The sequence below is a fragment of the Nycticebus coucang genome, chromosome 22 (assembly GCF_027406575.1).
Source record: "Nycticebus coucang isolate mNycCou1 chromosome 22, mNycCou1.pri, whole genome shotgun sequence".
NCBI lineage: Eukaryota > Metazoa > Chordata > Mammalia > Primates > Lorisidae > Nycticebus > Nycticebus coucang.
Window position 1 is genome coordinate 10,767,825 of NC_069801.1, and position 21,768 is coordinate 10,789,592.

The 21,768-nt window shown below is 51.3% G+C and overlaps 1 protein-coding gene across 4 annotated transcripts in view; it reads left to right on the forward strand.

Moving 5' to 3' along the window:
- KAZN (kazrin, periplakin interacting protein) overlaps positions 1–21,768 on the forward strand; it is a 1,031,394-nt gene that overhangs the window by 860,609 nt on the left and 149,017 nt on the right. The window contains exon 1 of one of the 4 annotated variants that reach the window (XM_053575945.1): positions 19,114–20,117. The exons of the other annotated variants lie outside the window; for them this stretch is intronic. Coding sequence (XP_053431920.1) covers positions 19,910–20,117 — 208 coding nt within the window. The 5' untranslated portion in view covers positions 19,114–19,909. Of the gene's footprint in view, positions 1–19,113; positions 20,118–21,768 lie in introns of those variants that run through there. 4 annotated transcript variants of the gene reach the window in all.

Consider the following 21,768-nt stretch of genomic DNA (forward strand, 5'->3'; position numbering starts at 1 on the left):
GTCCAGAAGCCAAAGCATGCAGTGTCCGCATCTGGTCGTCAGATTGGGGGTGGGGACAGGAGGCCAAAAACTAGATGGCATCAAGAAGTCAGAGCAGGGAAGAGAAAGCAGAGGGGGCTGGAAGAAGGACCAAGAGGTTACAGGTCACACTTAGCACCTGCAGCTTACAGGGAGCTTCTGGAGCAAGTGCTTGGACACACAACTACAGATCAGGGCAGGGGGTGCAGGGCCAGGCAGACAGTGTGCGTCATTACGTCCTGGAACAGTGTGACAAGCTGGCCACCCAGCTTCCAGGAAGTCCCAATTCCAAGAGAATCTAAGAAGGCAGGGACTTGAAGCCCCAGCACCTTGCCCAGTGTGGGGCACACAGTGCTGCTCTCTAGCTATTGGTGGAATGAACGACCCTGTATCCTTGTCCCTATAAGCCATCAGAATGTCCCAGAATTGCCAATGCATCAGCATCCTGATTACCTTTTCCAGATTGCCTCTTGCTCCCAGGAGTGTTACAAAAGGCTTTCAATTGATGGTGTTTTTGGATTTGGGTCTCAAACAGTGGCAGGAACTCTACTCCGGAGATCAGGAGATGCTGGTTCTAGCCCCAGCTCTGTACTAGATCACGGTGTCATTCAGAGCTGGTCACATTCCCTCCGAGAGACTCAAGTCACCTGTCTGAGTAGCAGGAGTCATCAGACGGCCCCTGAGCAGGTGTGTTGAAGGAAGGGCTCAGGTACCCAATGACCCTGTACCAATCGGGAACACGGAATGTTCAACTAGGTCAAATTCACAGGTGCAACCAGAGTAGCAGGTTGCTCACAGAGGGTCAGAGAACCTGGGAACCTTGGCTGCATTGCCTCTGGGCCCTCATAATCCTTCTGTAGAGTACATTCACCCCTTTTGAATTCCTCACCTGATGTAGGCCAAAGCCTTCTGCCTGAGTTTTAAGATAGATGCTGCCAGTAGCTGAGACCCATGAACCTGGGTCTGAGCTGTGAGCAGTGACTTGAAGGAAAGAACATTTTAGGTCCCACGCTAGAGCTTTTTCTTTTTCCCAATTATGAAATGGAGGAGGCAGACAGGAAGGAAATGAACGATTATTGGGCACATGTAATATGCCAAACCTCTGTTAGACATTTTATCTACACACCTGACTATGTGCTAAGGCAGACGTATGATCAGTATCAACGTCCCAAGAAAACTGTAAAAGTATGTAATATTTTAGCCAAGATCATGGGGCCAGGATTGGAATACTCCCTTCCCCCGCTCTCCCCTGCCTGTGCCCTCCGCTCCTCCCCTTCTTTCCCTCTGAGTCCCTGTAAGGTACCCCAGAAGGCAGAGCCACCCCTGCTGCCTCCGGCCATGTGAGCAGCCCTCCTAAGAAGCCTGTCGTCCTCCTTTCCCTATTCCTTTGTCCTCTGCATCTCTGCCCTGGGCACTCAGAATGGCAGCTTCCTATTGCCCTCTCCCCTCTGCAAATAAAAGCCAGCACATAATCCCGCTTCCTGTCCGCCCCCTCCATCCTGCAAAGTCATGTCTTTCTTCCCGCATTCTTCCTCCCCTGTTCCAGCCCTGTGGCTGCTTTCAAAGCAGGTCCTCGGGACTCAGGCCAAGTTCACCAGGAAGGCCTGGCCAAGGTGGCAGAGCCTTGTGACCATTGTGCCCCAGGCTTCACTGTTGTCTGCTCACCCCGATCGATGGCTGCAACTTTGAGCCTCCCATTCCACGCTCCCACATGGGGTTTGTGACGATGTGGCTGCCAAGGGGACAGAGCAGCCTCAAAGACTCCGGGGGCCAGTTTTCTGCTCTGTGCAGAACTGTTTGAGGGAGCCCTCACCACCCGCCTGCAGCCCTGTCTCCCTGGGAGAGGCCTGTACCTCCCAGAGGCTTTCCAGGAGCGGCATGAGAGCTCTGGCTCTGCAGTCAGTTCTGCCAGTCTGCATGTACTGAAGCCAGTCACCTCCACATCACCATCTGTGAAATGGACACATGAGCAGTGACTACCCTGTCACGTCATCTGGAGGAGGACATGGCTATAAACAGCTTGGGCCCTGGGGCTGGTATACAGAATAGGCCTAGAAAGTGGAAGTAGCTACTACCACAATGAAATCTGTCTGGCTTCTTCTGTTGTCTGGAAAGAGAATGTCACCAGCAGGAGAGGGATGCTGGCAGAGTTGGCCCAGGGAAGAAAGGCTGCTTGTCCATGCCACCCTGATTCCAAGGTTGGATACAATGCCCACTCAGGTTATGTTGTATAAACTGTCCACAAATGTATTCGTTCAACAAATAATGAGCATTTACTCTGTGCCAAGAACACTCTCCTTACAGAGATGGTCCTTGTCCTCAGGGAGCTAGCTTGCTGTCTGGTAAAGAAAGAAGCCAAGAGCATTTAGCAAATGATCTCAGAGACCCATAAGGCCCTGCAGAAAACAAAACAAGATAATAACTAGAGGGAGGGGCTGCTCTAGAGAAGGTCATCAGGAAAGGCCCCCTGGAGAGCTGGCACCTGGCAGGGACAGGGAAAGCCATCTCAGGAAGAAGGTATAGTACGTGACAAGGCCCTGGGGCGGGAAGCAGCTTGGCTTACTTACAGGATAACGAGAAGCCCAGCGAAGATTAGTGAATGAAGGTGAAAGTGGGAAAGGATGGAGTTGGAAGTGGCAGGGGACAGACAATGACACTGTGTCTGGCCCATTCTGGAGTTCAGTTTCTCCACAGGGCTGCAGGAAGCTGGTGGAGGGATCCAGCCAGGGGAGTCTCATGGTCTGGTCTGTGATAGGCTGCTGGGAGGACGGATAGAAAGATGGAGGCAGGGAGGCCAGCGGGAAGCCACTGCGATTGTCCAAGGGAGGGACAATGGTGGCTCGGACAGGGTGGCAGCAGGTGGGGGCAGTGAGAAGCTGTTGGATTGCAGACGTATTTTGAAGGTGAAACGAACTGGATCTGCTAGTGAGCGAGTGAGTTCACCCAGGCATGGAGGTCACATCTCCTCTCTCTCTCTCTCTTTCTCTCTGTCTTGTTTTTAGGGTATAAAAGTCTAAGTTTATTTTATATTAGAGAAAAGGAAAGAGAGTGGGGGGGGGGAGATGAGAACAAGAGAGAGGAAGAGAAGGGAGCAGGGAGTGAGAAGGGAAGATGGGGCCAGGTCACATTTCTTAAATAAACAGCCCTTGTGGGAGAAGCTCCCTGGCAGGCTGGCATCCAAGGTCAAGTCCTAGATGGCCCTTGTTAAATCTGCCTCCACCGCTGCCTCTTTTGGGGGTGGCAAAGGCTCCTCCTCTGCCGAGCATCAGATGCTGACCAAGATCTTTGAGGGAATCAGAGTGACTCACAGAGCAACTGAGAGGTGACTCTGAAGCCCCAGAGTCCCCTCCCTTCCGAGTGCCGAGAGGGTCTCCCACAGCGGCAAGCAGACCTTTCCCTCTAATAAAACTGATAAAGGCAACTTACACAGATGTGTGTACACACACAGAGGTGGCCAATCCACCAGCACGTGAGGGACGCAGGGACCCAGCCAGGTGTGAAGCACCGGAAAGCCTGTGCTGACAGAGCTCCGTGCATGCACTCGAAGACGCCGCTTATGCCAGGGTGCGGGGAGCAGGCAGGGCTTAAGACACGCTTTGATGGACATAAGTCTTTATAGGCTAGAAAAGCCCACATTCTGAGAACTGCAATTTTTTTATCTCCCATGTTATTTCCAAGGGGAGGCTAATATGTGGCTAGAGCCAGAAAAATGCTGGTCCTTTTTACCAGCTGTACAGACATTTTGGAAAATAGCACCATTGAGCCCATATGAACGCAGCAGAAGTTTCTGCACAAAGCTCGGGTTGGGGGGAAGACGGGGGGAGCTGCTGGGGCCACCCACCTGGATTTAAGGGTGTGGACAGGTGGACAGGTAGGTCATCTGAGCAGGGAACGGTCTACGTTTTCGGAGGTTTTCTTTTTTAGGGTTTAGAAGTTTGAGGCAGTCATCCTCATAGACTTGTAATTTATAAACAATCCTCCCCTCCTCCCCACTCTCCTCTTCTCTACCGTGATCTGTCTCTGATCACCCACGTAGGGCGCCAGGTATGAGAAAAGCAAGAAAAAGGAGAAAAAAATGGTGATAGCAACTCCATGCTCATTAACTGAAACACAGGATCCAAACTCTTTTTTCAGAAAAAAGGGTTGTGTGAGCGGTGGCCTTGGGGCAGGTGGAAAGTCAGCTTCCAACCCTGGAGGTGGGCACACCGTGGAGGCTGAGGTGGCATCTGTTCCTGCTGTTCAGGCCACGTCTCTCGGGAGTTGTCCACCCCATTTGGTGGGGGCAGGGGAGATGCAGGCTTTGCCATGGGACACTCAGAGGACCTGGGAGAGGGCTGGGCTCCTCCTTAGGGTATTTGCCAGATGGGCAAGGAGAGGGGAGAATGGGAGGCTGGGATCTACTCCGTCATTTCTTTGTGGCTGAAGTCAGGAGTGCTCAGGGACAACGCAGGCATCTACTTGCTGGACCGAAAGACAAGCTCACCACACTCTCCATCATCCCTGCACACCGGCATTGTAAATAGTTACTTTGCTTTAAAATCAAGTTGCCTGTGGCTCAAAGGGGTAGGGCACCAGCCCCATATGCCAGAGGTGACGGGTTCAAACCCAGCCCTGGCCAAAAAAAAAAAAAAAAAACCACAAAAAAAAAAAAAAAAACACTATAATAGAAACACAATGTAATTTTTAAAATCCCAGGCTCACTCATCTAGCCTTAACAGGTAACATTTGTTGAGCACTGACTCTGTGGCAGTTGCTGCGTTAAGTGTGTTAAGTGTATTTATTCATTTAGCCCAACAGGGAGGTAGCATTATTGTTCCATTTTACAGATGAGGCAAGTAAAACACTGGGATGCTGAGCAACCAGCTAAAGGTTGGTCATGTGGCAAGGGGAGGCTTCTGGCACCAGGAAGCAGCTACCAGGGGTCCTCAAACTGCGGCCCGCGGGCCACATGAGGCAGTGTGATTGTATTTGTTCCCGTTTTGGTTTTTTTACTTCAAAATAAGATATGTGCAGTGTGCATAGGAATTTGTTCATAGTTTTTCTTTTTAAACTATAGTCTGGCCCTCCAGCGGTCTGAGGGACAGTGAATTGGCTCCCTGTTTAAAAAGTTTGAGGATGCCTGAGCTAGACAGTGAGTCTGCAAGTGGGAGGTTGCATTGTCAACTGGCTGTTTAGTTGGGTGATTAGCTAGCTGAGCTAGTTAAGCTGCATAACAAAATTGTTAAAGGCCTAGTCTTGAGTTAGCAGATATAGCTCAGCCACTACCTAGTTCTGTGGCCTATTGCAGAAATTACTTTTTTCATACGCCTTCATTTTCCTTACTTGTGAAATGGACTTAAGAATGGCCTCATGCTAGAGGGTTTGGGTTGTGAATCAGAGCTGTTAAAAGCACTTAAGCATCTGGCACATGGCAGATGCTTAATCAATGGCAACCACCATTGAACATGAACTCAGCATAGAACATGCTGAGTTCTAACTGTGAGCACGGACTTGCTACCCGTTACAGACAAGAGAGATCCTCAGTGCCACAGGGATGTCAGCTTGCAAGGTACAGGACACCCCTCTGCATATTCACTGCCGACGTCTGCAACCACGCTGGGCCGCAACATAGATGGGTCTGGGTGCTCCAGTCTCTCGCCTGGAGAAGCCACTCCTCAGATTTTTCCACTAGGCAAAAATGGAGTGATTTCCCACCCCTCTTAGATAAGGGCATCTTGTGTAGAAAAAATCCTGCTGACTTGTCTTGTTTTCACCTGCAAATGGGACCAAGCCACCATGGCCTTCACTGGAAAGAGCCCCCCCAGGGGCCTGCATCCGGCATAATGTTGGGTTAGCATCCTTAATAATAAGAGTGAGTCAAATACTTCATGCTAACATTTCCATAAAAATAGTACAGTGCATGGACTCAGCTTGCCTTTCACTGCCCAGTAGAACCTGGATGTGGACCGTAGACAATTATTAAACAGTGAATGTAATTGCCCTCGAAGGGTACCAGGCTTTTTTTTCTTTGCATTCTCTCTTTGTAAAGTCACTTGGGGTTGCTTGAGGGGTTGTGAAAACTTGTTTTCATTCCCGGACTTGGTGGTGGTGGTGGGACAGGAGCCTGCTGTGTGGGGAGGGAAGGTGAGCCTTGGAACCTGGTTGCTGTGTGGCTGGTGACTTGGGGGAAGCAGCCTCCCGCAGGGTTAGAGTCCAGAGTTCATTGTCAAGTCTGTCATTTTACTTTCCGTCCCATCAAATGAAAATGTCTGAACAGGGCATGTTTGTATTTGTTTCAACACCGCAGAACACACACACTGAATTTTTTAGAAAAACACAAATGATTAGGTGAAATATGTGAACTACTTTTAAGATTAAAAGTCATTGTTTTCGCCATGAATGATTTCCTGTATTTCTACAGAGCAAGCTGACCACCCTAGATGCTTATTACTGAAGGTAGGCGGTAGAAAATTAACCCAGGCTGCAGAAAGATGTGGGCCAAACGAAAGTGCGCAATTTGGCCATCCCCCTCCTGAACTCTGCTGGGTCAGCACTGTCCCCTCCTACTCTCCAGCGCCGGCCTTTGCAAATGCTGAAGTGAGGACTGAAGTGCCTGCCCTGAAGGGGTGTTTCATCCATGGGGGAAGAATGATGCCCCAGAAGTGTCCCATGACCATGTACTCAGAACGTGGCACTTACCCAAGGGTAGCCCTAGATCAACAGCACCACCATCTCCTGGGCTTTTGAGACATGGATAATCTGGGGCCCCACCCCAGACACCAGGCCTCAGAATCTGCATTTTAACAAGACCTGCAGGAGAGGCGTGTACACCGGGAAAGCTGAGCAGCAGTTCTGTGAGTGACACCCGAATGCCCTAAGAGGGCCATCAGAGTTAGAAAAAAATGCTTTGGGTACAAAGATAAGGGTGTGATGACTCTGCCTGGGCATGTCCTGAGCTGCTTCCTGAAAGAAGTGTCTTCTGAGCTGGGTTGGAAAGGAAAGATGGAAGGATTTAACGGAGATTGAAAGTAGAACATTCCAGGCAGGTGGACAGAGTGAACAAAAAGCTTGGAGATGTTAAGGAGGATGGCAAATGGGGCCCAGGAAAGGCAAGGAGGTCAGGAACCCTCCCTGCTCAGCCACCTGTCACCTGAGTGGAGGGGCACCCCTCTCTACCCATCTCTCCCAGAGCCTGTGGGCTCACAAAGGAAAATCCCTGCCACCTTTTTCCTCAGTGTTGTACTTTGCTATGGCAAACTGAGCCGGGACTGTACGAGACTCTAAGTCTGCACCAGAATCATGCTGGGCACCACCACACTTTATTTCACTTATTCTCAAGGACAACTGATGAGCTGATTCTAGAAAGGCTGAAGAGTAGAGCCATCAAGGGCATGGAGAACCAGAGCCACATGGCCTGGTCCAGAGCTCATGAGCAGTATCCTTGGGGAAGCTGAAGTGGATTTGCCTATGCCTATCTTGGAGTTTTTATGGGCACAGTAGTAGAATGTATTTCAAAGGGTCACTGTGATAATTAAACACACCATGTATAGTTGGGTGCAGTGGCACATACTAAGCTCTATGTGTACTAGTTGTTGTTACTCTTATTATGCCCATTGAACAGATGGAGAAAGTGAGGCTCTGAGAAGTTAAGTAACTTACCCAAAGTTGCATAGCTGATTATACCCCACTACCTTGGCTTTGGTCCCCCATGGGCTCTGCCGCCTCTCTCCCACTGAGCTTGATGCTGCTTCCTGCCCGATTCCCCCCACCTACCAGAAAACGTCTCATCTTGAACATATGCCTCCAAGTCTGTTGCTGCCTCCAGACTGAGGCTGTTTCCTCTGCCCAGAGCATCTGCCTCCCCATCTCTGCCCAACTAGATCATACCTTGCAAAGCTAGAGCCAAATAGCTTCCTGCCCTGGAGATTTTGCAGTGCACCCAGACAGGTAAGCCCCCCTCTGCATGCCCAGGGTGCCCTTCCTTAACTACCCATGTCCAGATCACCAAGGGGGCCAGTGCCATATTGCACACATCCTGGCTTTCTCCCCATCTTTTTTTTTTGTAGAGACAGAGTCTCACTTTATGGCCCTCAGTAGAGTGCCGTGGCATCACACAGCTCACAGCAACCTCCAACTCCTGGGCTTAAGCGATTCTCTTGCCTCAGCCTTCCGAGTAGCTGGGACTACAGGCGCCCGCCACAACGCCCAGCTATTTTTTGGTTGCAGTTTGGCCGGGGCCGGGCTTGAACCCATCACCCTCGGTATATGGGGCCGGTGCCCTACCGACTGAGCCACAGGCGCCGCCCCTTTCTCCCCATCTTTTGAACCACAGGTGTTTTGCATGCAGTTGGTACTTAATGAATGGACGATGAATGATGATTCCAACCAATTAGCCCTTGTCTAGTCTTAGGACAGCTTTGGGATATCTGTGGCCTGTGCATCTCCTGACTGGCTGCTCTAACCCCTTTTGACATTCATTGCTGACCTTTAATCCGGAGTGGCTGTTACCATATCTGCTTTCCCAGTCATGCCAGGGAGCGAGTGCTCTGCATCCTTCACAATTACAAAAAAGGATTTGCCCTCTGGGGCTGGCCTGGCCCTTCCCTGATGGATGCCCTCGGGCCTCCTGTTCCCTCCTCTCTTGGCCTGGGGTTCTGGGTGTCTCTTGATTCATCCCAGGGTTTCTCAACCTCAGTCCTCCTGATATTTGATGCCAGGGAATTGTCTTTGGTGGGGCCCCTCTGTGTATCCACTGAGTGCCAGAAGCTCTCCCCCAGTGACCACTCGTGACAACCAAAATGTTTCCAGACGCTGCCAAATGTCCCTGGTGGGGGCTGGTTGAGAACCAGTGATAACTGGGATTTCTCCCGTGCAAGGCTGTGGCTTCAGGACAGGGAGGCTGCAGAGGAAGGTTCAACATCCCCAAACCTACACGCCAGGGTGTCAGGTAAGCCGGTGAGGGCAACCGAGCCTGCTAAAGGAAAGTGGTGATACTTAGCTCCTTCCAGACACTGCTGGGAAGAAATCCTCGTCCAGCTTTTGTTGGACTCTAAGACTTAGAAGTCCTATCTTTATGGAAATCTCCCAATTCTTAAATGTTGGCAACTAATGTGAATTGTTAAAAAACACTGTGAAAAAAACAAAATATGTCTGTGAGCCAAACGTGGGCTGCCGGCTGCCAGTTTTGCAACCTTTTCCTCCGACGAAGCTTCCCTCCTGGAAGCTTGCCCCTGATCATTTTGCACGAGCTCCATGCTGGGCCTCTGAACCGGACAGACAGTGCCTGCCCACGTGGGCCACTCCAACCCCCTTCTGAGATCCCATGCCATGTAGTCAAAGGGGCCTAGATTCCCAAAGAAGAGAGAATATAGGAAGGACCCCAAGACAGAGGTCAAGAAGCTTGAGCTCTTGCCCAGCACTGCTATTGATTTACTCTGTGACTTGGAGCAGTCTCTCTGGGCTTCAGTTTCCTCCTCTGTTGAATATTTGTAGGATGAAGAAAGAAAAGGGAAGTTGAATTCATGTCCTGTATGTCCCTAGAACTTGAAGTAGCCCTTCCCCTTGGTCTCTGACAGAGACTCAGCTGGCTCACCCAATGCCTGGCAGGCATCCTTGACCTTAGCCTGACCTGGGCAGGGACAAGCTGGCTCCACCTCCCAGCTCAGGTATCTTGTATTTCAGAGTGGAGAGTCTGGGTCATTCCTTTTCCTCTGTACAATCAGGTTATTAGGTGTTGGAGATGCTCTGACTTTGGAACCCACAGCCTTGTCACTGGGGAGGCCCAAACCCTTGGCCCCTTCTGGAAGGTGCAGCTCTGGGTCAGTGACACAGTTGCCCACTAGGAGGTGCTTGTGTCCACAGGATGGCTCAGGTGGGCCAGCCTGTGCCTGGCCTGTCTGGAATCCCTAAGAGTTTCCCAATGGGCTCTGTGTCTACAAGAAGCCTTGGTGGGGCTGATAGGAGAGGAGAGAGTCAGGGAAATATTCTTATCTGCTATCCTAATTATATAGGTGAGGAAACTGAGGCCCAGGGAGGGAATAGGGTCTGCCCAAGGTCACCTAGCCAACAGAACAAAGATCCACATTCCCTGTCCCCCTCCCAACTCCCTGTCCAGTGTCCTTCTAATCTGCCACATTGAGATCCCCCAGGAACGGGCCCTGCTGAGATGTATGAGGCAGACAGATAGATGGACCCAGGAGAAGCACTGACTTTGCAGCAGCCAGGCAAGTCACATACATGAGTGAGGCAGCCAAAGGCCAAGATACCAGGAAGCAGGGAGGACTCACCAGGGTGGGGGTGTGGCACACCATTGCCATGTGGTATGGAACAGGGATTTGATATCAACAGATACGATTTCTCAAAAAAGGTGCAGGGAAGCTAAACATCTGAACTTTGGGGTGTAAATTATCCTAATTTTAAAATGTTAGCCATCAGTTTTTAAAACATTTTGTACCAGAGTACTAGGAAAAGAAGACCTGGCCCTAAGGGTCACCAGTTTGCAACTTCTGCTTTACTCATTTACCCAGTTTGCTTTGTTTCAAAACAGGTGTAAGGCCAGGTGCAATGGCTCACATCATCCTAGCAACTCTGGAGGCCGAGGTGGGAGGATCCCCTGAGCCCAGGAATTCAAGACCAGCCTGGGCAACAGAGAAAGACCCCATCTCTACAAAAAATTTAGAAATTAGCCTGGTGTGGTGGTAGGCACCACTCTTCCCAGCTACTCAGGAGGCTAAGGCAGGAGGAACACTGGAGCCCAGGAGTTTGAGGCTGTAGTGAACTAAGATCTTGCCACTGCACTCCATCCTGGGTAACAGAGCAAGACCCCATCTCAAAATAAATAAATAAAATGGGTATACAAACAGTACCCCCCTCCCATAGGACAGGTAAGGGATTAAAGGCAGTGACGTCATGAGAGAGCCCACCACATCAACCAGCCCACAGCAGATGGTACCTATTGTTCTGTTGCGGGGTTTGTGTTTTAGAGACAACCATGTCTGTTGCCCAGGCTGGAGTGCAGAGTGCAGTGGTGTCATCACATCATATCTCACTGCAGCCTCCACCTCCTGGGCTCAAGCCATCCTCCTGCCTTAGCCTGTCAAAGTGCTAGAACTACAGACGTGAGCAGCCACTATTATTCTTAATATTAAGACAGGAGACACTTTTCTTAAGCAAAATAGGGGTGGTCCAGAGCAATGGAAGGGCCTCTTTAGGTTCAGCATAGGCAACAGGGAGACTATACGCCTGAGCTGACAATCTTTAGGAGTATGTGCTTGCAGTGTGCCTGGCACTGTGGGCATAGGTCAAGTTTAAGGCACTGCCCCTGCCTCCTTGCATTTATAGGGGGAGTTGGGATTAGGCCCACGCGGCAAGCTTTGACGTTGTTACCCCAGGACAACTCCCTGAGTTGTGAGAGCCCCCTCCCCTGGGCAAACTGATCCTAGAGAAACATTCTGCTTTCAAAGGTCAAGGTTTTAAAACAACAAGAATGCGGAGTCTTTCACATTTAGCAAAACACAGTTTTGCTTGTTTGTTTTAATGAGAAACTTCAGGGGGAAGATGCCAATCCTTCCTACATATCCTTTCAACAAATCTGCCTCCTGAAACCAGTTCCAAAGATATTTAAAGGACCACTCTGGGAAAAGAAGAATTTAGAACAAATTCTAATTAGTCCCACTGGGACTAGGGGCCATTGCAAACTTCTGCCCCGCAAACCCAGAGACCAGGGTCACTTCCTGATGTGCAGAGTACAGAACGCTCTGCCTCCTCTCTGGGTTCGGGCCATGCTGGGGACACTGAGGGCAAAGTGAGGCTCATCCCCGACCTTGCTGGGGGCCCTTGCAGCCACCAAAGCCCCTAAGCTGCTTGTGTGGAAGCGATGGGGGCTGTCCACACTCTGTCTTCAGAGGTGGGGGAGCCGGGAGTCGCTCTGGCTGACATGCCTGGTGGGCGGACGGGCAGGCCGGCAAAGCCCATAATTACTGGGACAGCAGCCGCAGGCATGTGCGGACAGGCTCTGGAGCCCAGGCAGGTGGCCTCCTGACAAGAGAGGGCCCCTGCATTTGGACTCTGGGTACAGAAAGCCATCAGGATGGAGGAGGGGGTGTTATGTAACTATGACGCCACAGCCACTGAAAATGCGACCTTGCTGCTCTCCTTTGCCTCCTTCCCCCACCCCACTCAGAAAAAGACTTGCAGCCCTTTCTCTGGGCAGGGCAGTGGCCCTCAGGTGTGTCAGCATCAGGGTCACCTGAAGGGCTGTGGAAACAGACATTTAGGCTCCGCCTCCTGACTGTCCAATTCAGGAGATCTGGGAGGGGCCGAGAATTTGCATTTCTCATAAATGCCCAGGAATGGTGCCAGTGCAGCTGATCAGGGGCCACACTTTGAGAACCACTGCCCTAGGACTTATGGAAGGCAGCCCCTGGGCTTTTGATTCTCTGTGTGCCCCTGGGCAAGTGTCTGCCATCCTGGACTTCCCGAAAGGAGAAAAGCCATCTTTGTCTTTAAACAACTAAACCTGCCCCCAACCCTCGCTGTTGGGATCCCTGGACTACTATTTTCAGGCAGCTTACAGATCTTCCATGAAAGACCCAGGTACAGTTGCCCAGAGTTCTTACCCGAGTGTTCCATCTTGCTAGTAGCCACTGTGGGAGCTGTTTCCCTAGGAGAGATGGGCACTTTAAGCCTTAAAGGGACAGGACCTCATGGCGCACCAGGCAAGAATTTGGAAGCAGCTCACTAGCCTGCTCTTTGGAATCACTTTGTTTCCTTGGGGAACAGGTGGGAGAGCACCATCACGGTCCCACTGAAAATGGCATCATACTTAAGAGAACAGGCTCTGGAGCCAGGACTTTGTTGTTTCAATCCTGACTCCACTTTATACCAACTGTGTGGCCTGGGGCAACGTAATTAACCTCTCTGTACCTTGGTTTCCTCATTGACAAAGGAAGGATGATAATCGTGTTTATACAGTTGTTCTGGGGATTAAAATGAGCTAATATGTGTGAAGTGCTTTAACTAATATTATTAATAACACGTAACAATAATGATTATATCTGCTAGTGGCCACCAGGGGCAGCAGAGGGCTCACCCACCCCCAGCGTCCAGCAGGTTCCCTCTGAGCCCCTCCTTAGAAGGGAAAAAGAGGTGACTGTTCTACCCCTGCCTACAGGCGTGCAATCTCCACAACCCTGATCACAACCCTGATGTGGGAGGCAGTTCCCCAGAAAACACCCCTCACTTCCAAGAGTGAGACTCTTAACCTTGCCTTTACAGCCCATGTTACCTTGGATAACATATCTATCTCCCTGATCCTGTTTTTTTATCCGGAACACAGGGATAGGGTGGTGTTGAGGGTTTCATGAGCTAGAAACACAGTCCTTGGGGCAACGTGAGTAATCAATAAATGACACCTCTCGCCAAGGTAGCATCATGGCCATTAATATGGACACTGGTCAGAGTAGATGGCTTCAGTCCTGCCTCTGTCACTCACTGGCTTTGGGACTCTGACCTTTCTGTGTCTGATTCCTCATCTGTAAAATGGGGGTGATAATTATAGTACACTTACCACTCAGGATTGTTGGGAGGACTAATAAAGGTCTTAGAACAGTGTCTAGTATATAGTAAGTGCTATGTAAATATTTGACAGTATTATTATAATAAGTTTTAGTATCTTTGCTGTTGTTTTTATTCTGAATAAGCTGCAGCATTTTAACTCCCTACAGAGACCTTCCTGCTTGAAACAAATGCCCCAGAAAGGGGTTTAGAGAAGGGTGTTGTGTGACCCCCAGATAAGCAAGGACTTTACCCTTTTGTTGCTGTTAAGAGTCTAACTAGGACCCAAGACAGTCCGACAGACTGTCCAACAGAGCCAGCTGTGCTCTGTGAAAATGCTTTAATGCCCTGGTCTGCCCGAGGCCTGAGCTAAGCTTATGCCTCTGGGACAGGCTCTTTGGAACCACCTAGGGAGAAATCAGGATCTCTGCCAGGTCACTGAGGGCCTTGAGAAGACCATCAAAGGATATCGGCAAGCCCATGATGGGCCCACAAAGTCTCCAGGCTCGCCAGGGCAGATGGCAGGTGGACCTTGGTAAAATCCTTGCCCCCCGAGGGCAAAGGTCTAAATGAGTTTGGAGGAAAATCCCACGCTAATCCTCCCTGCTGCACCTGTGCCCCAGAGTCCTACTGGGATGGCCAAGGGGAAAAGACACAGCACCATCCCCACTGGTGGCCTCAGCCATAGAGGACACCCAGGGCCTGCCAAAGGGCTTCAAAGTCACTTTGGAGTCCCCAGGAGTTGACTGAAGACTACAGATCCCCATTCAGATGGCAGGGAGTGTTTGTGTGGCTCAGTAGCCACGGGCATATAACTCTAGTTACCTCTGGTGCCATTTTACAGGGTTGACCCTATGCCGGGCATGGTGCAGACATTGGCATGTGCCTCAGCTCATTGAAACCTCCAACCACAGCCCAACAAGTAATTACCATGATCATTTCCATTTTACAGATGGGGCACCTGAGACTTCCAGGGGTGAAAGCATTTATTTGCCTAAGATCATATACTGGTGAGTGCCAGAGCTAAGATTTGAGTCCTGGTGTCTCTGCCTCCAAAGACTGTGTCCCCAAGCTCGTGGGGTGGGCAGCCTCCAGGATGGCCCCAATGATCCCTGCCCCGTTCTTGGTATCTGCACCTTATTTCATCTGCTTGCCCTTGGGCGAAACCTAGAGATACACTTCCAGTGAACAGAATAGGGAGAAGGTGACGGGATGCGATTTCTAAGTTTAGGTTGCAAAGAGAACGTGGCTTTAATCTTGGACTCTTGCTCTTTCTTGGAGCCCTCTGTGGGAAGCGAGCTGCCATTTTGCGAGATCCAAGAGCCAAACAGGAACTGAGGCTTTTAGTCCAATGCCCCAGGAGGAACTGACTCTTGCCAATAGCCATGTGAGTGAGTTGGGGAGTAGATTCTCCCCCAGGCAAGCCTGAAGTTGGCAGCAGCCCCACCTGATACCTTAACTGCAGCCTGTGAGAGACCCTGAGCCAGAGGCACTCCCTGACCTATAGGAACTATGAGATAATAAATGCTTGTTGTTTTAAGCCACTAAATCTTGGGGTGATTTGTTACGCAGCAATCGGTAACTAATACACTTCCTGTCACTATTAGCAACACACACACAAAACATACCCACACAACCGCCATGAAAAACCCAACTCAACCATAGTAGGCAGAGCTAGGAAAGCCTTTGCTTTTGCTAAAGAGGACACTTGGCTACAAAGACAAAAAGGCACTTGTCCACATGGAGAGAGGGGGTCTGCCATTGCAGCTGAGGTCTCCACACTCGCTGGGAAGTCTTGCCAAGAGTTCACAGGGTATACAAAACAGTGCAACCTTCTAGGAGTCAAAAATTGCTGCTTTACCTTGGCTAAAGATATTTAAAGATAGTACAGTAATATGTTGGCTGAAAGATCTCAGTACAGCATCTAAAAATTCAGTCATGCTGCACAATGATTCCGTCAATAATGGATCATACAGACGATGATGGTCCCATAAGATTATAACACCGTATTTTCCCTGTTTAGGTCTGCTGAGATACACAAATGCTTACCATCATGCTTCAGCTGCCTACAGTAGTCAGAACAGTAATAGGCTGTGCAGATTTACAGCCTAAGAGCAGTAGGCTGACCCATCTATGCTTGTGTAAGCACAATCTGTGCTGTCTGCACAAGGATGAAATCACCTAATGATGCATTTCTCTGGACACATCCCTATCGTTCAACAAGGTATGACAGTATTAATGACAAGGGCAAGAAAAAAAATTACTGAAAAATTCCAGTGGACTCAGATATTCAACTTCAAGCAGATGCTAACGATAATGAGATCTCTAAATACAAGGGTCTCTGTGAGAGTTTTGAGACAGACTGTTATGGTCCATTATTTCACTTCCACGATACACAGTTGACAGCAGCCTTTCTGATTCACCCGTGCAAGTTTCAAATTGCTCGACTTATTGGTGTTGTGGGAGGGCTTCAATTGTTTCCATCCCTGTGGATTTTTTTGTCTTGATTTTGGTGTATCTCAAAGTTTTCCTGATAACCTATATACAATGTTTCTGGGTTTTTTTTTCTGTACTCCAAATACGTCTTGTGGTTTTCTCCAGTGATCTAAAGAAAGTTCCCCTGGGAATAAGGGGTACTGTAAATGGTATCTGCCCTGACCCCTTGTGTCCCCAGCGTCCTTTGTGTCTTCCTGGGTAGCCCTCTGTCAGCCTGAGGTCAGGGTCATGAGGACACTGTCTGGCCTCAGAGCTCAGAGTCACAGCAGCCTCCCCATCCCCTGGCTGGACGGCCCATTTCCCTTCTGCCTTCCCACTGTGCTTCTGCTTTTTAACAGGAGTTGCTGGGAGGACTGAATGGGGACAGTTCTTACTACCTTTCCTGACCCCCGAAACCCTCCCTTCCTGCTGCCCTGCTGAGGCAGGACACAACATGCCCAGGACAAGGACAGAGTTGCAGTTTGCACAAGAATGAAATCACCTAACAACACATTTCTCAGAACATATGCCTATTGTTAAGAGAAGTTATGATTGTATTAAAAACATAGCCTAGCTACATACTTTGTGGGCCCCAACAGGCCATGTTCAAAAGTGATTAAGAATTTCAAGGCAAAGTTAGCACAGCATTAACCCAAGCACAGGGTCCATCTAAAGCAGTGGTTCTCAACCTGTGGGTCACGACCCCTTTGTAACAATGAAAATACATCTTGCATATTAGACATTTACATTATGATTCATAACAGTAGCAAAATTACAGTTATGAAGTAGCAACAAAATAATTGTATGGTTGGGGGTCACCACAACATGAGGAAGTGTATTAAACGGTCACGGCATTAGGAGGCATTAGGAAGGTTGAGAACCGCTGATCTAAGGGTAGATCACTGGGGAGTGGGACTGCATAGGTCATGTGCCCTTAAGTTGGTCTGCTTTGCATTCTTCACTAAAACACACTCTGGAGTTATCCTTTGTGTAGGACCTGCCCAAGCTGCTCAGGGCAGAAAATGGGTTGTGAGTTTTTGGCTCCTGGATCTCCTGTTGCAGAACCGAGCAGAAACATCTCCTGGGCTCAGGGTGTACTCATAATCGGAAACATACCTCAAGGAAGAAAATACCTTCCCACTGAGGGAGATGGTTTGCTGGTAGACTGCTGACTGCCACTGCTCCGGGGACGTGCCTGCTGGCGAGTTGTGACCAGGGAGAGGGAGAGGTGCAGCTGAGTTGGAGAGGCCTTGGCAGTCTGAGAACCCCCAGGAAGCTGGGGAAGGTGGACCCAACCTCCATCTGAAGCCCTGGTCCTAGGTATAGATAACACACACTCACACCCACACAGAGCCATGGCCAAACTTTGCTGAGTGAGAAAAGCAGAGGAAATTCCCCAGCACTGTGGGCTTAACAGCCAGCGTGGATTATTGGAGTGTAACTAGGAAGTGTGTGCGCATATGGAGAGGTCACAGCAGGCACCCTTGAAGGGAGCAGTGACATGAGCACTGGTGGCCAGGGGAGCAGATAGAAACTCGAAGACGTTTTTACTTTGTTGTTCTCCCTCTTTCTCTACTTTCTTGTCCTTCTTCTAAAGTTTTAAACCAGTGGTTCTCAACCTTCCTAATGCCGTGGCCCTTTAATACAGTTCCTGTGGGTCACAGCCCACAGGTTAAGAACTGCTGTTTTAAATAATTGCCAATATTTCAAATTTAGATTTCACCAAAAAATCCATATTCCCAGCAGCTCTTAAAGAAAAAACAAAAAGGGGCGGTGCCTGTGGCTTGAGGAGTAGGGCGCTGGCCCCATATGCCGGAGGTGGTGGGTTCAAACCCTGCCCCAGCCAAAAACTGCAACAACAACAACAACAAAAAGTAGAATGTCTGGTAATACTGGGTCCACATTTCCGCATGACAATAATCTGTGGCCTTCTGTATAGGAGTTGATGGCCTTTGGCTCGCCACAGTCCCCACTACCCCCTAGTGTCTCCCTGACATCAGATTCAAGTGATGAGCACTATATACTCATGCTCATGACGCTTTGTCTTGATCACGGAATTAAAAGGAATATCAAAAGTATATTCCATGTACTTTAAGAAATATGGGAAAGAGCATGTGGAAGTGAAAAGTCTTCCTAAGTGTTGAATATGCAAAGGATGTCGATGTTAAAAGAATACAACCCAAATGCCCTTATGAAATAGAACCACAGCAGTCCTCCACACAGCCCACCTCACTCATTCTTGGATGAGTTTCTAAAGGTAACTCTTCCTCTGGGGTTACAGGGTTGTTCAACTCCATGGGAAGTTTTCTTCCAGCTGAGAGCACTCCGGCATTTGCCATGCCACTCTGCCCACCACTGGGCAGTCCGGGGCTCGAGTTAGACAGGTGCAGGCATTCTGAGGCAGCCCTGTGGACCCCTGCAGCTGGGCAGTCTGCTGTCCTTGGGATGGTGAGGGGGATGTGGGAGGGCAGAAGTTGGGAAGACATTATAGTTGGTAGGCAGGCCACCGTGGCTGCTGAGAGGCGGGGCTTCTTGCCCGCAGGTGGAACACTGCCCCAAAAGGTTTTATAGACATAGGGGAAAGTAATTTGGTTCCCACAGCTTGTCAGAGAACTACAGGCCAGTGACTCAGATTAAAGAGCTGGGCCTGGGCAGGGTGGTGTGCCTGCCGCCTGGGAGGGGAGGTGGGGGGCTCGTTGGAGAGGGCATGACTCCTCACCTGGCTGTGAGTCTGCAACAGGGGGGACCTGGACCTGCCCCCTAGGGCTGTGAGGAGATAATTAGTTCTTCTAAAGAGCATCCTAATCCCCAGATCAAAGTGGGCTCAGAGCTGCAAACTTGCTTTGCAGAAAAACTGCCAGCCCCAGAACACCCACTCTGCTGGGTGGCTTGAGATTTGAAGACCCTCCAAGGTGCCATCTCCTACAGGGCCTGGCTGGCCTAGTAACTGCACTCCCCACCACTCCCGGACCAGGCCCTGGCCTCTCCCATAGATGCCAGTGGGGAGTTCAAAAGCAGCACCAGCACGATGATAGACAGGGTGGAACTCCTGATGCCTCATGTCATGGATGGGAAACTGAGGCTCGGGGAAGGCAGGGGAGGTCCCAGGGTCTCCCCCAGATCCCAGCCTCCTCACGGTTTACCCCACTGCACAGCGTGTGCCCTCTGTGTTAACTTCACTCAGAGTGCGGCTGGACACAGTCACAACAGTGAAGGAAACGTCCCTTAATGGCAACCTGTCCCTGCCCGCTCTTTCTGCCCTCTCCCAGCCAGAGAGGACCTCAGCTTTTTGGCGAGGCAGTCACAAGGGTGTCAGAAGAGCAGAGAGGCTTCTGTGAACCGGGTCCCCGGCGGGAGGTAGGGGCCAGGGCTCTCCTCTGCACACGTTCACTTGGGGCTTTCAGACTGGGGCTCGAGTCCCCACTGGCCGTCTCTCTTTCTGACCTCGGTTCCTCCGAGAATGACCATACTGGGGACGCACCGAGTGGCCAGAGGGCAGGGCGAGCAGTGAGGTGACACAGCGCCCCCTCCACCCGCGGCACTCCAGCGAGCCCTGGAGCCGAGGAGGGTCCGGGGCGGGTCCGGGGCGGGGCGAGCGGCCGGGCCTCTCCAGCCCGGAAGGAGCGGGAGGAGGAGCCGCGGGGCCGGGAGTCGTTCCCACGTGAGAGGTTCCGCGGCCGAATTCCTCGCGTGCGGCTGCAGCGGACAGTCCGGCGTCCGGCCGGACGGAGAGTCCTGGTCCGGCGTGCGCCGGCGGCCGGACGGGCGGTGGGGCGGCGCTCGGCTGCGCCCCGATGCGGCGGTGGCCCCGGGGGCTGTGAGCCCGGCGCTCGCCGTCGGAGCCCCCCACGCGGCCGCGGGTAGCAACCCCCGGGCACGCGGCATGCGGGCGGCCGACTCGGGCACCTGGGAGCGCGTCCGCCAGCTGGCGGCGCAGGGCGAGCTGGCGCCTTCTTGCGGGGCCGGGGCCGGGCCCGTGCGCCCCCCGGGGCCGGCAGCCTGCGAGCTGTGCGTGGACGCGGCGGGGCCCAGCGATCAGCCCGGTGCCGGGGCGCCCTCCGGCCGAGCGGATGGCGACTGCAGCCAGCCGGGTAGGTGCGCGCGGGGCCGAGAGGGCGGCGCGGCCACAGGCCCGGGAGCCGCCGGGGCCGGGCGCGCGGGGGCGCTCCGGGCAGGGATCGGAAAGCGGCTGGTGGCAAAGTTCTCGCGGCGCGCGGAGCCGGGTGCGCGGGGAGGGCGCAGCAGGGAGGAGGACGGGACACGGAATTAGTCGTTCCGCGTAGGGACAGGGAGCTCGGGGCCGCCGAGCTCTCCGGCCTGAGTCCTCTGGGGTACTGCCTTGAGGAGGCCAAGGCCACGCCAGCTGGAGTCGTGCGATCCCGTGGCGTCTGGAGTCCCAGCTCCTGGTGGGACGCTGCGCCTGTTTGGGGAGCGTGGGAAAGGGTCAGCCGGGAGCGAAGTTGAGGCGGCCCCCTGGGACCGCACCTGTAAGCCATCTGGCAGCTCCATAAAGAGAGGAGGAGCGCGCCCCTTCCCCACTGCCCCTTGGAGGGGAAATGGATGACTGGCGTTTGCTGGGAGCAGAGAGATTGCCGCGCTCGCTCGTGCACTTGAACTCGGTGTAATGCAGAAAAAGAGAAATTGCAGCCGTGGCGACTCACAGGCAGAGCTGTATGAGTACCGCTGGCTAATCCGCCCCAAGTGGAGAACAGCGTTTTAGTATTAAAATGTTCGCAGTGGGTGTGCCCATTCCGTCCGTCCGGTGTCACTGGTCTCTCTTCCCTGCCCCCGGGTTATGTCGTGGTGGGAGGGAAACCCCTGGATCCGCCTGACTCAGGAGTAGGAAGGAATTTAGATAGAAGACGCAGGGCTTTTTCTGAGAAGGGTCTGTCACCGTCTGTTTGAAGTTCTGAATACTTTTTTTTTTTTTTTTTTTTGTGGTTTTTGGCCGGGGCTGGGTTTGAACCTGCCACCTCCGGCATATGGGACCGGTGCCCTACTCCTTGAGCCACAGGCGCCACCCATGAAGTTCTGAATCCTTTTTCCAGGAAAAACCAGGGGCGGCACATGATCGTTCTCATTTCTTGAACACTCATTATGTTCTAGTAATTGACATGCAGTGTACCCTTAAAACCCCAGGGAGAGAGGTTGTGTTACCTCCATACCTTTGAGAGCCAACTAGGTTAAGTGACTGTCCCAAGTTCCCACAGTCCTAAATCAGGGTGTTAGAATTTCTGATTTTGTGGAAATCCAAAGCTCACCATCTGGGGAACACAGGGGCTTATTTACCTAATAATTATTTGTTTTCCCTAAAAAAAGAAAGAAAGAAAGTAAAGAAATCCCGCGGCACGGCCTCCTGATTCCCATTTTGCTATGTCTGTCTTCCCAGAAGATGGACCGCTGCCTCCAGGTGGCAGGGCTTGGTATTACTTTGTCCCACCTTCTCCTGAGTTGCACATGGCAGAGACAGTCTAAGGCAAGTTGATGGAAATAGCACAGATGCAAAGAATAAGCAGATGGGAGAGTTTGGGCAAGTTGCTTCTTCTTTTTGAGACTCAGTTTACCCATCTGTACGGCAGAAATCATAGTCCCAACTAACAACTCATCCTTCAAAAGATGGTGTCTGAAAAGCACCTTGCCTAATTCACCATAAACACTTAATGAATGTTAGTCCCCAGCTTCTCTCATTGCAAGCTTGCTAAATTACCTCTGGGCGCTCCCTGACTCAGTTTCCCATTAGAT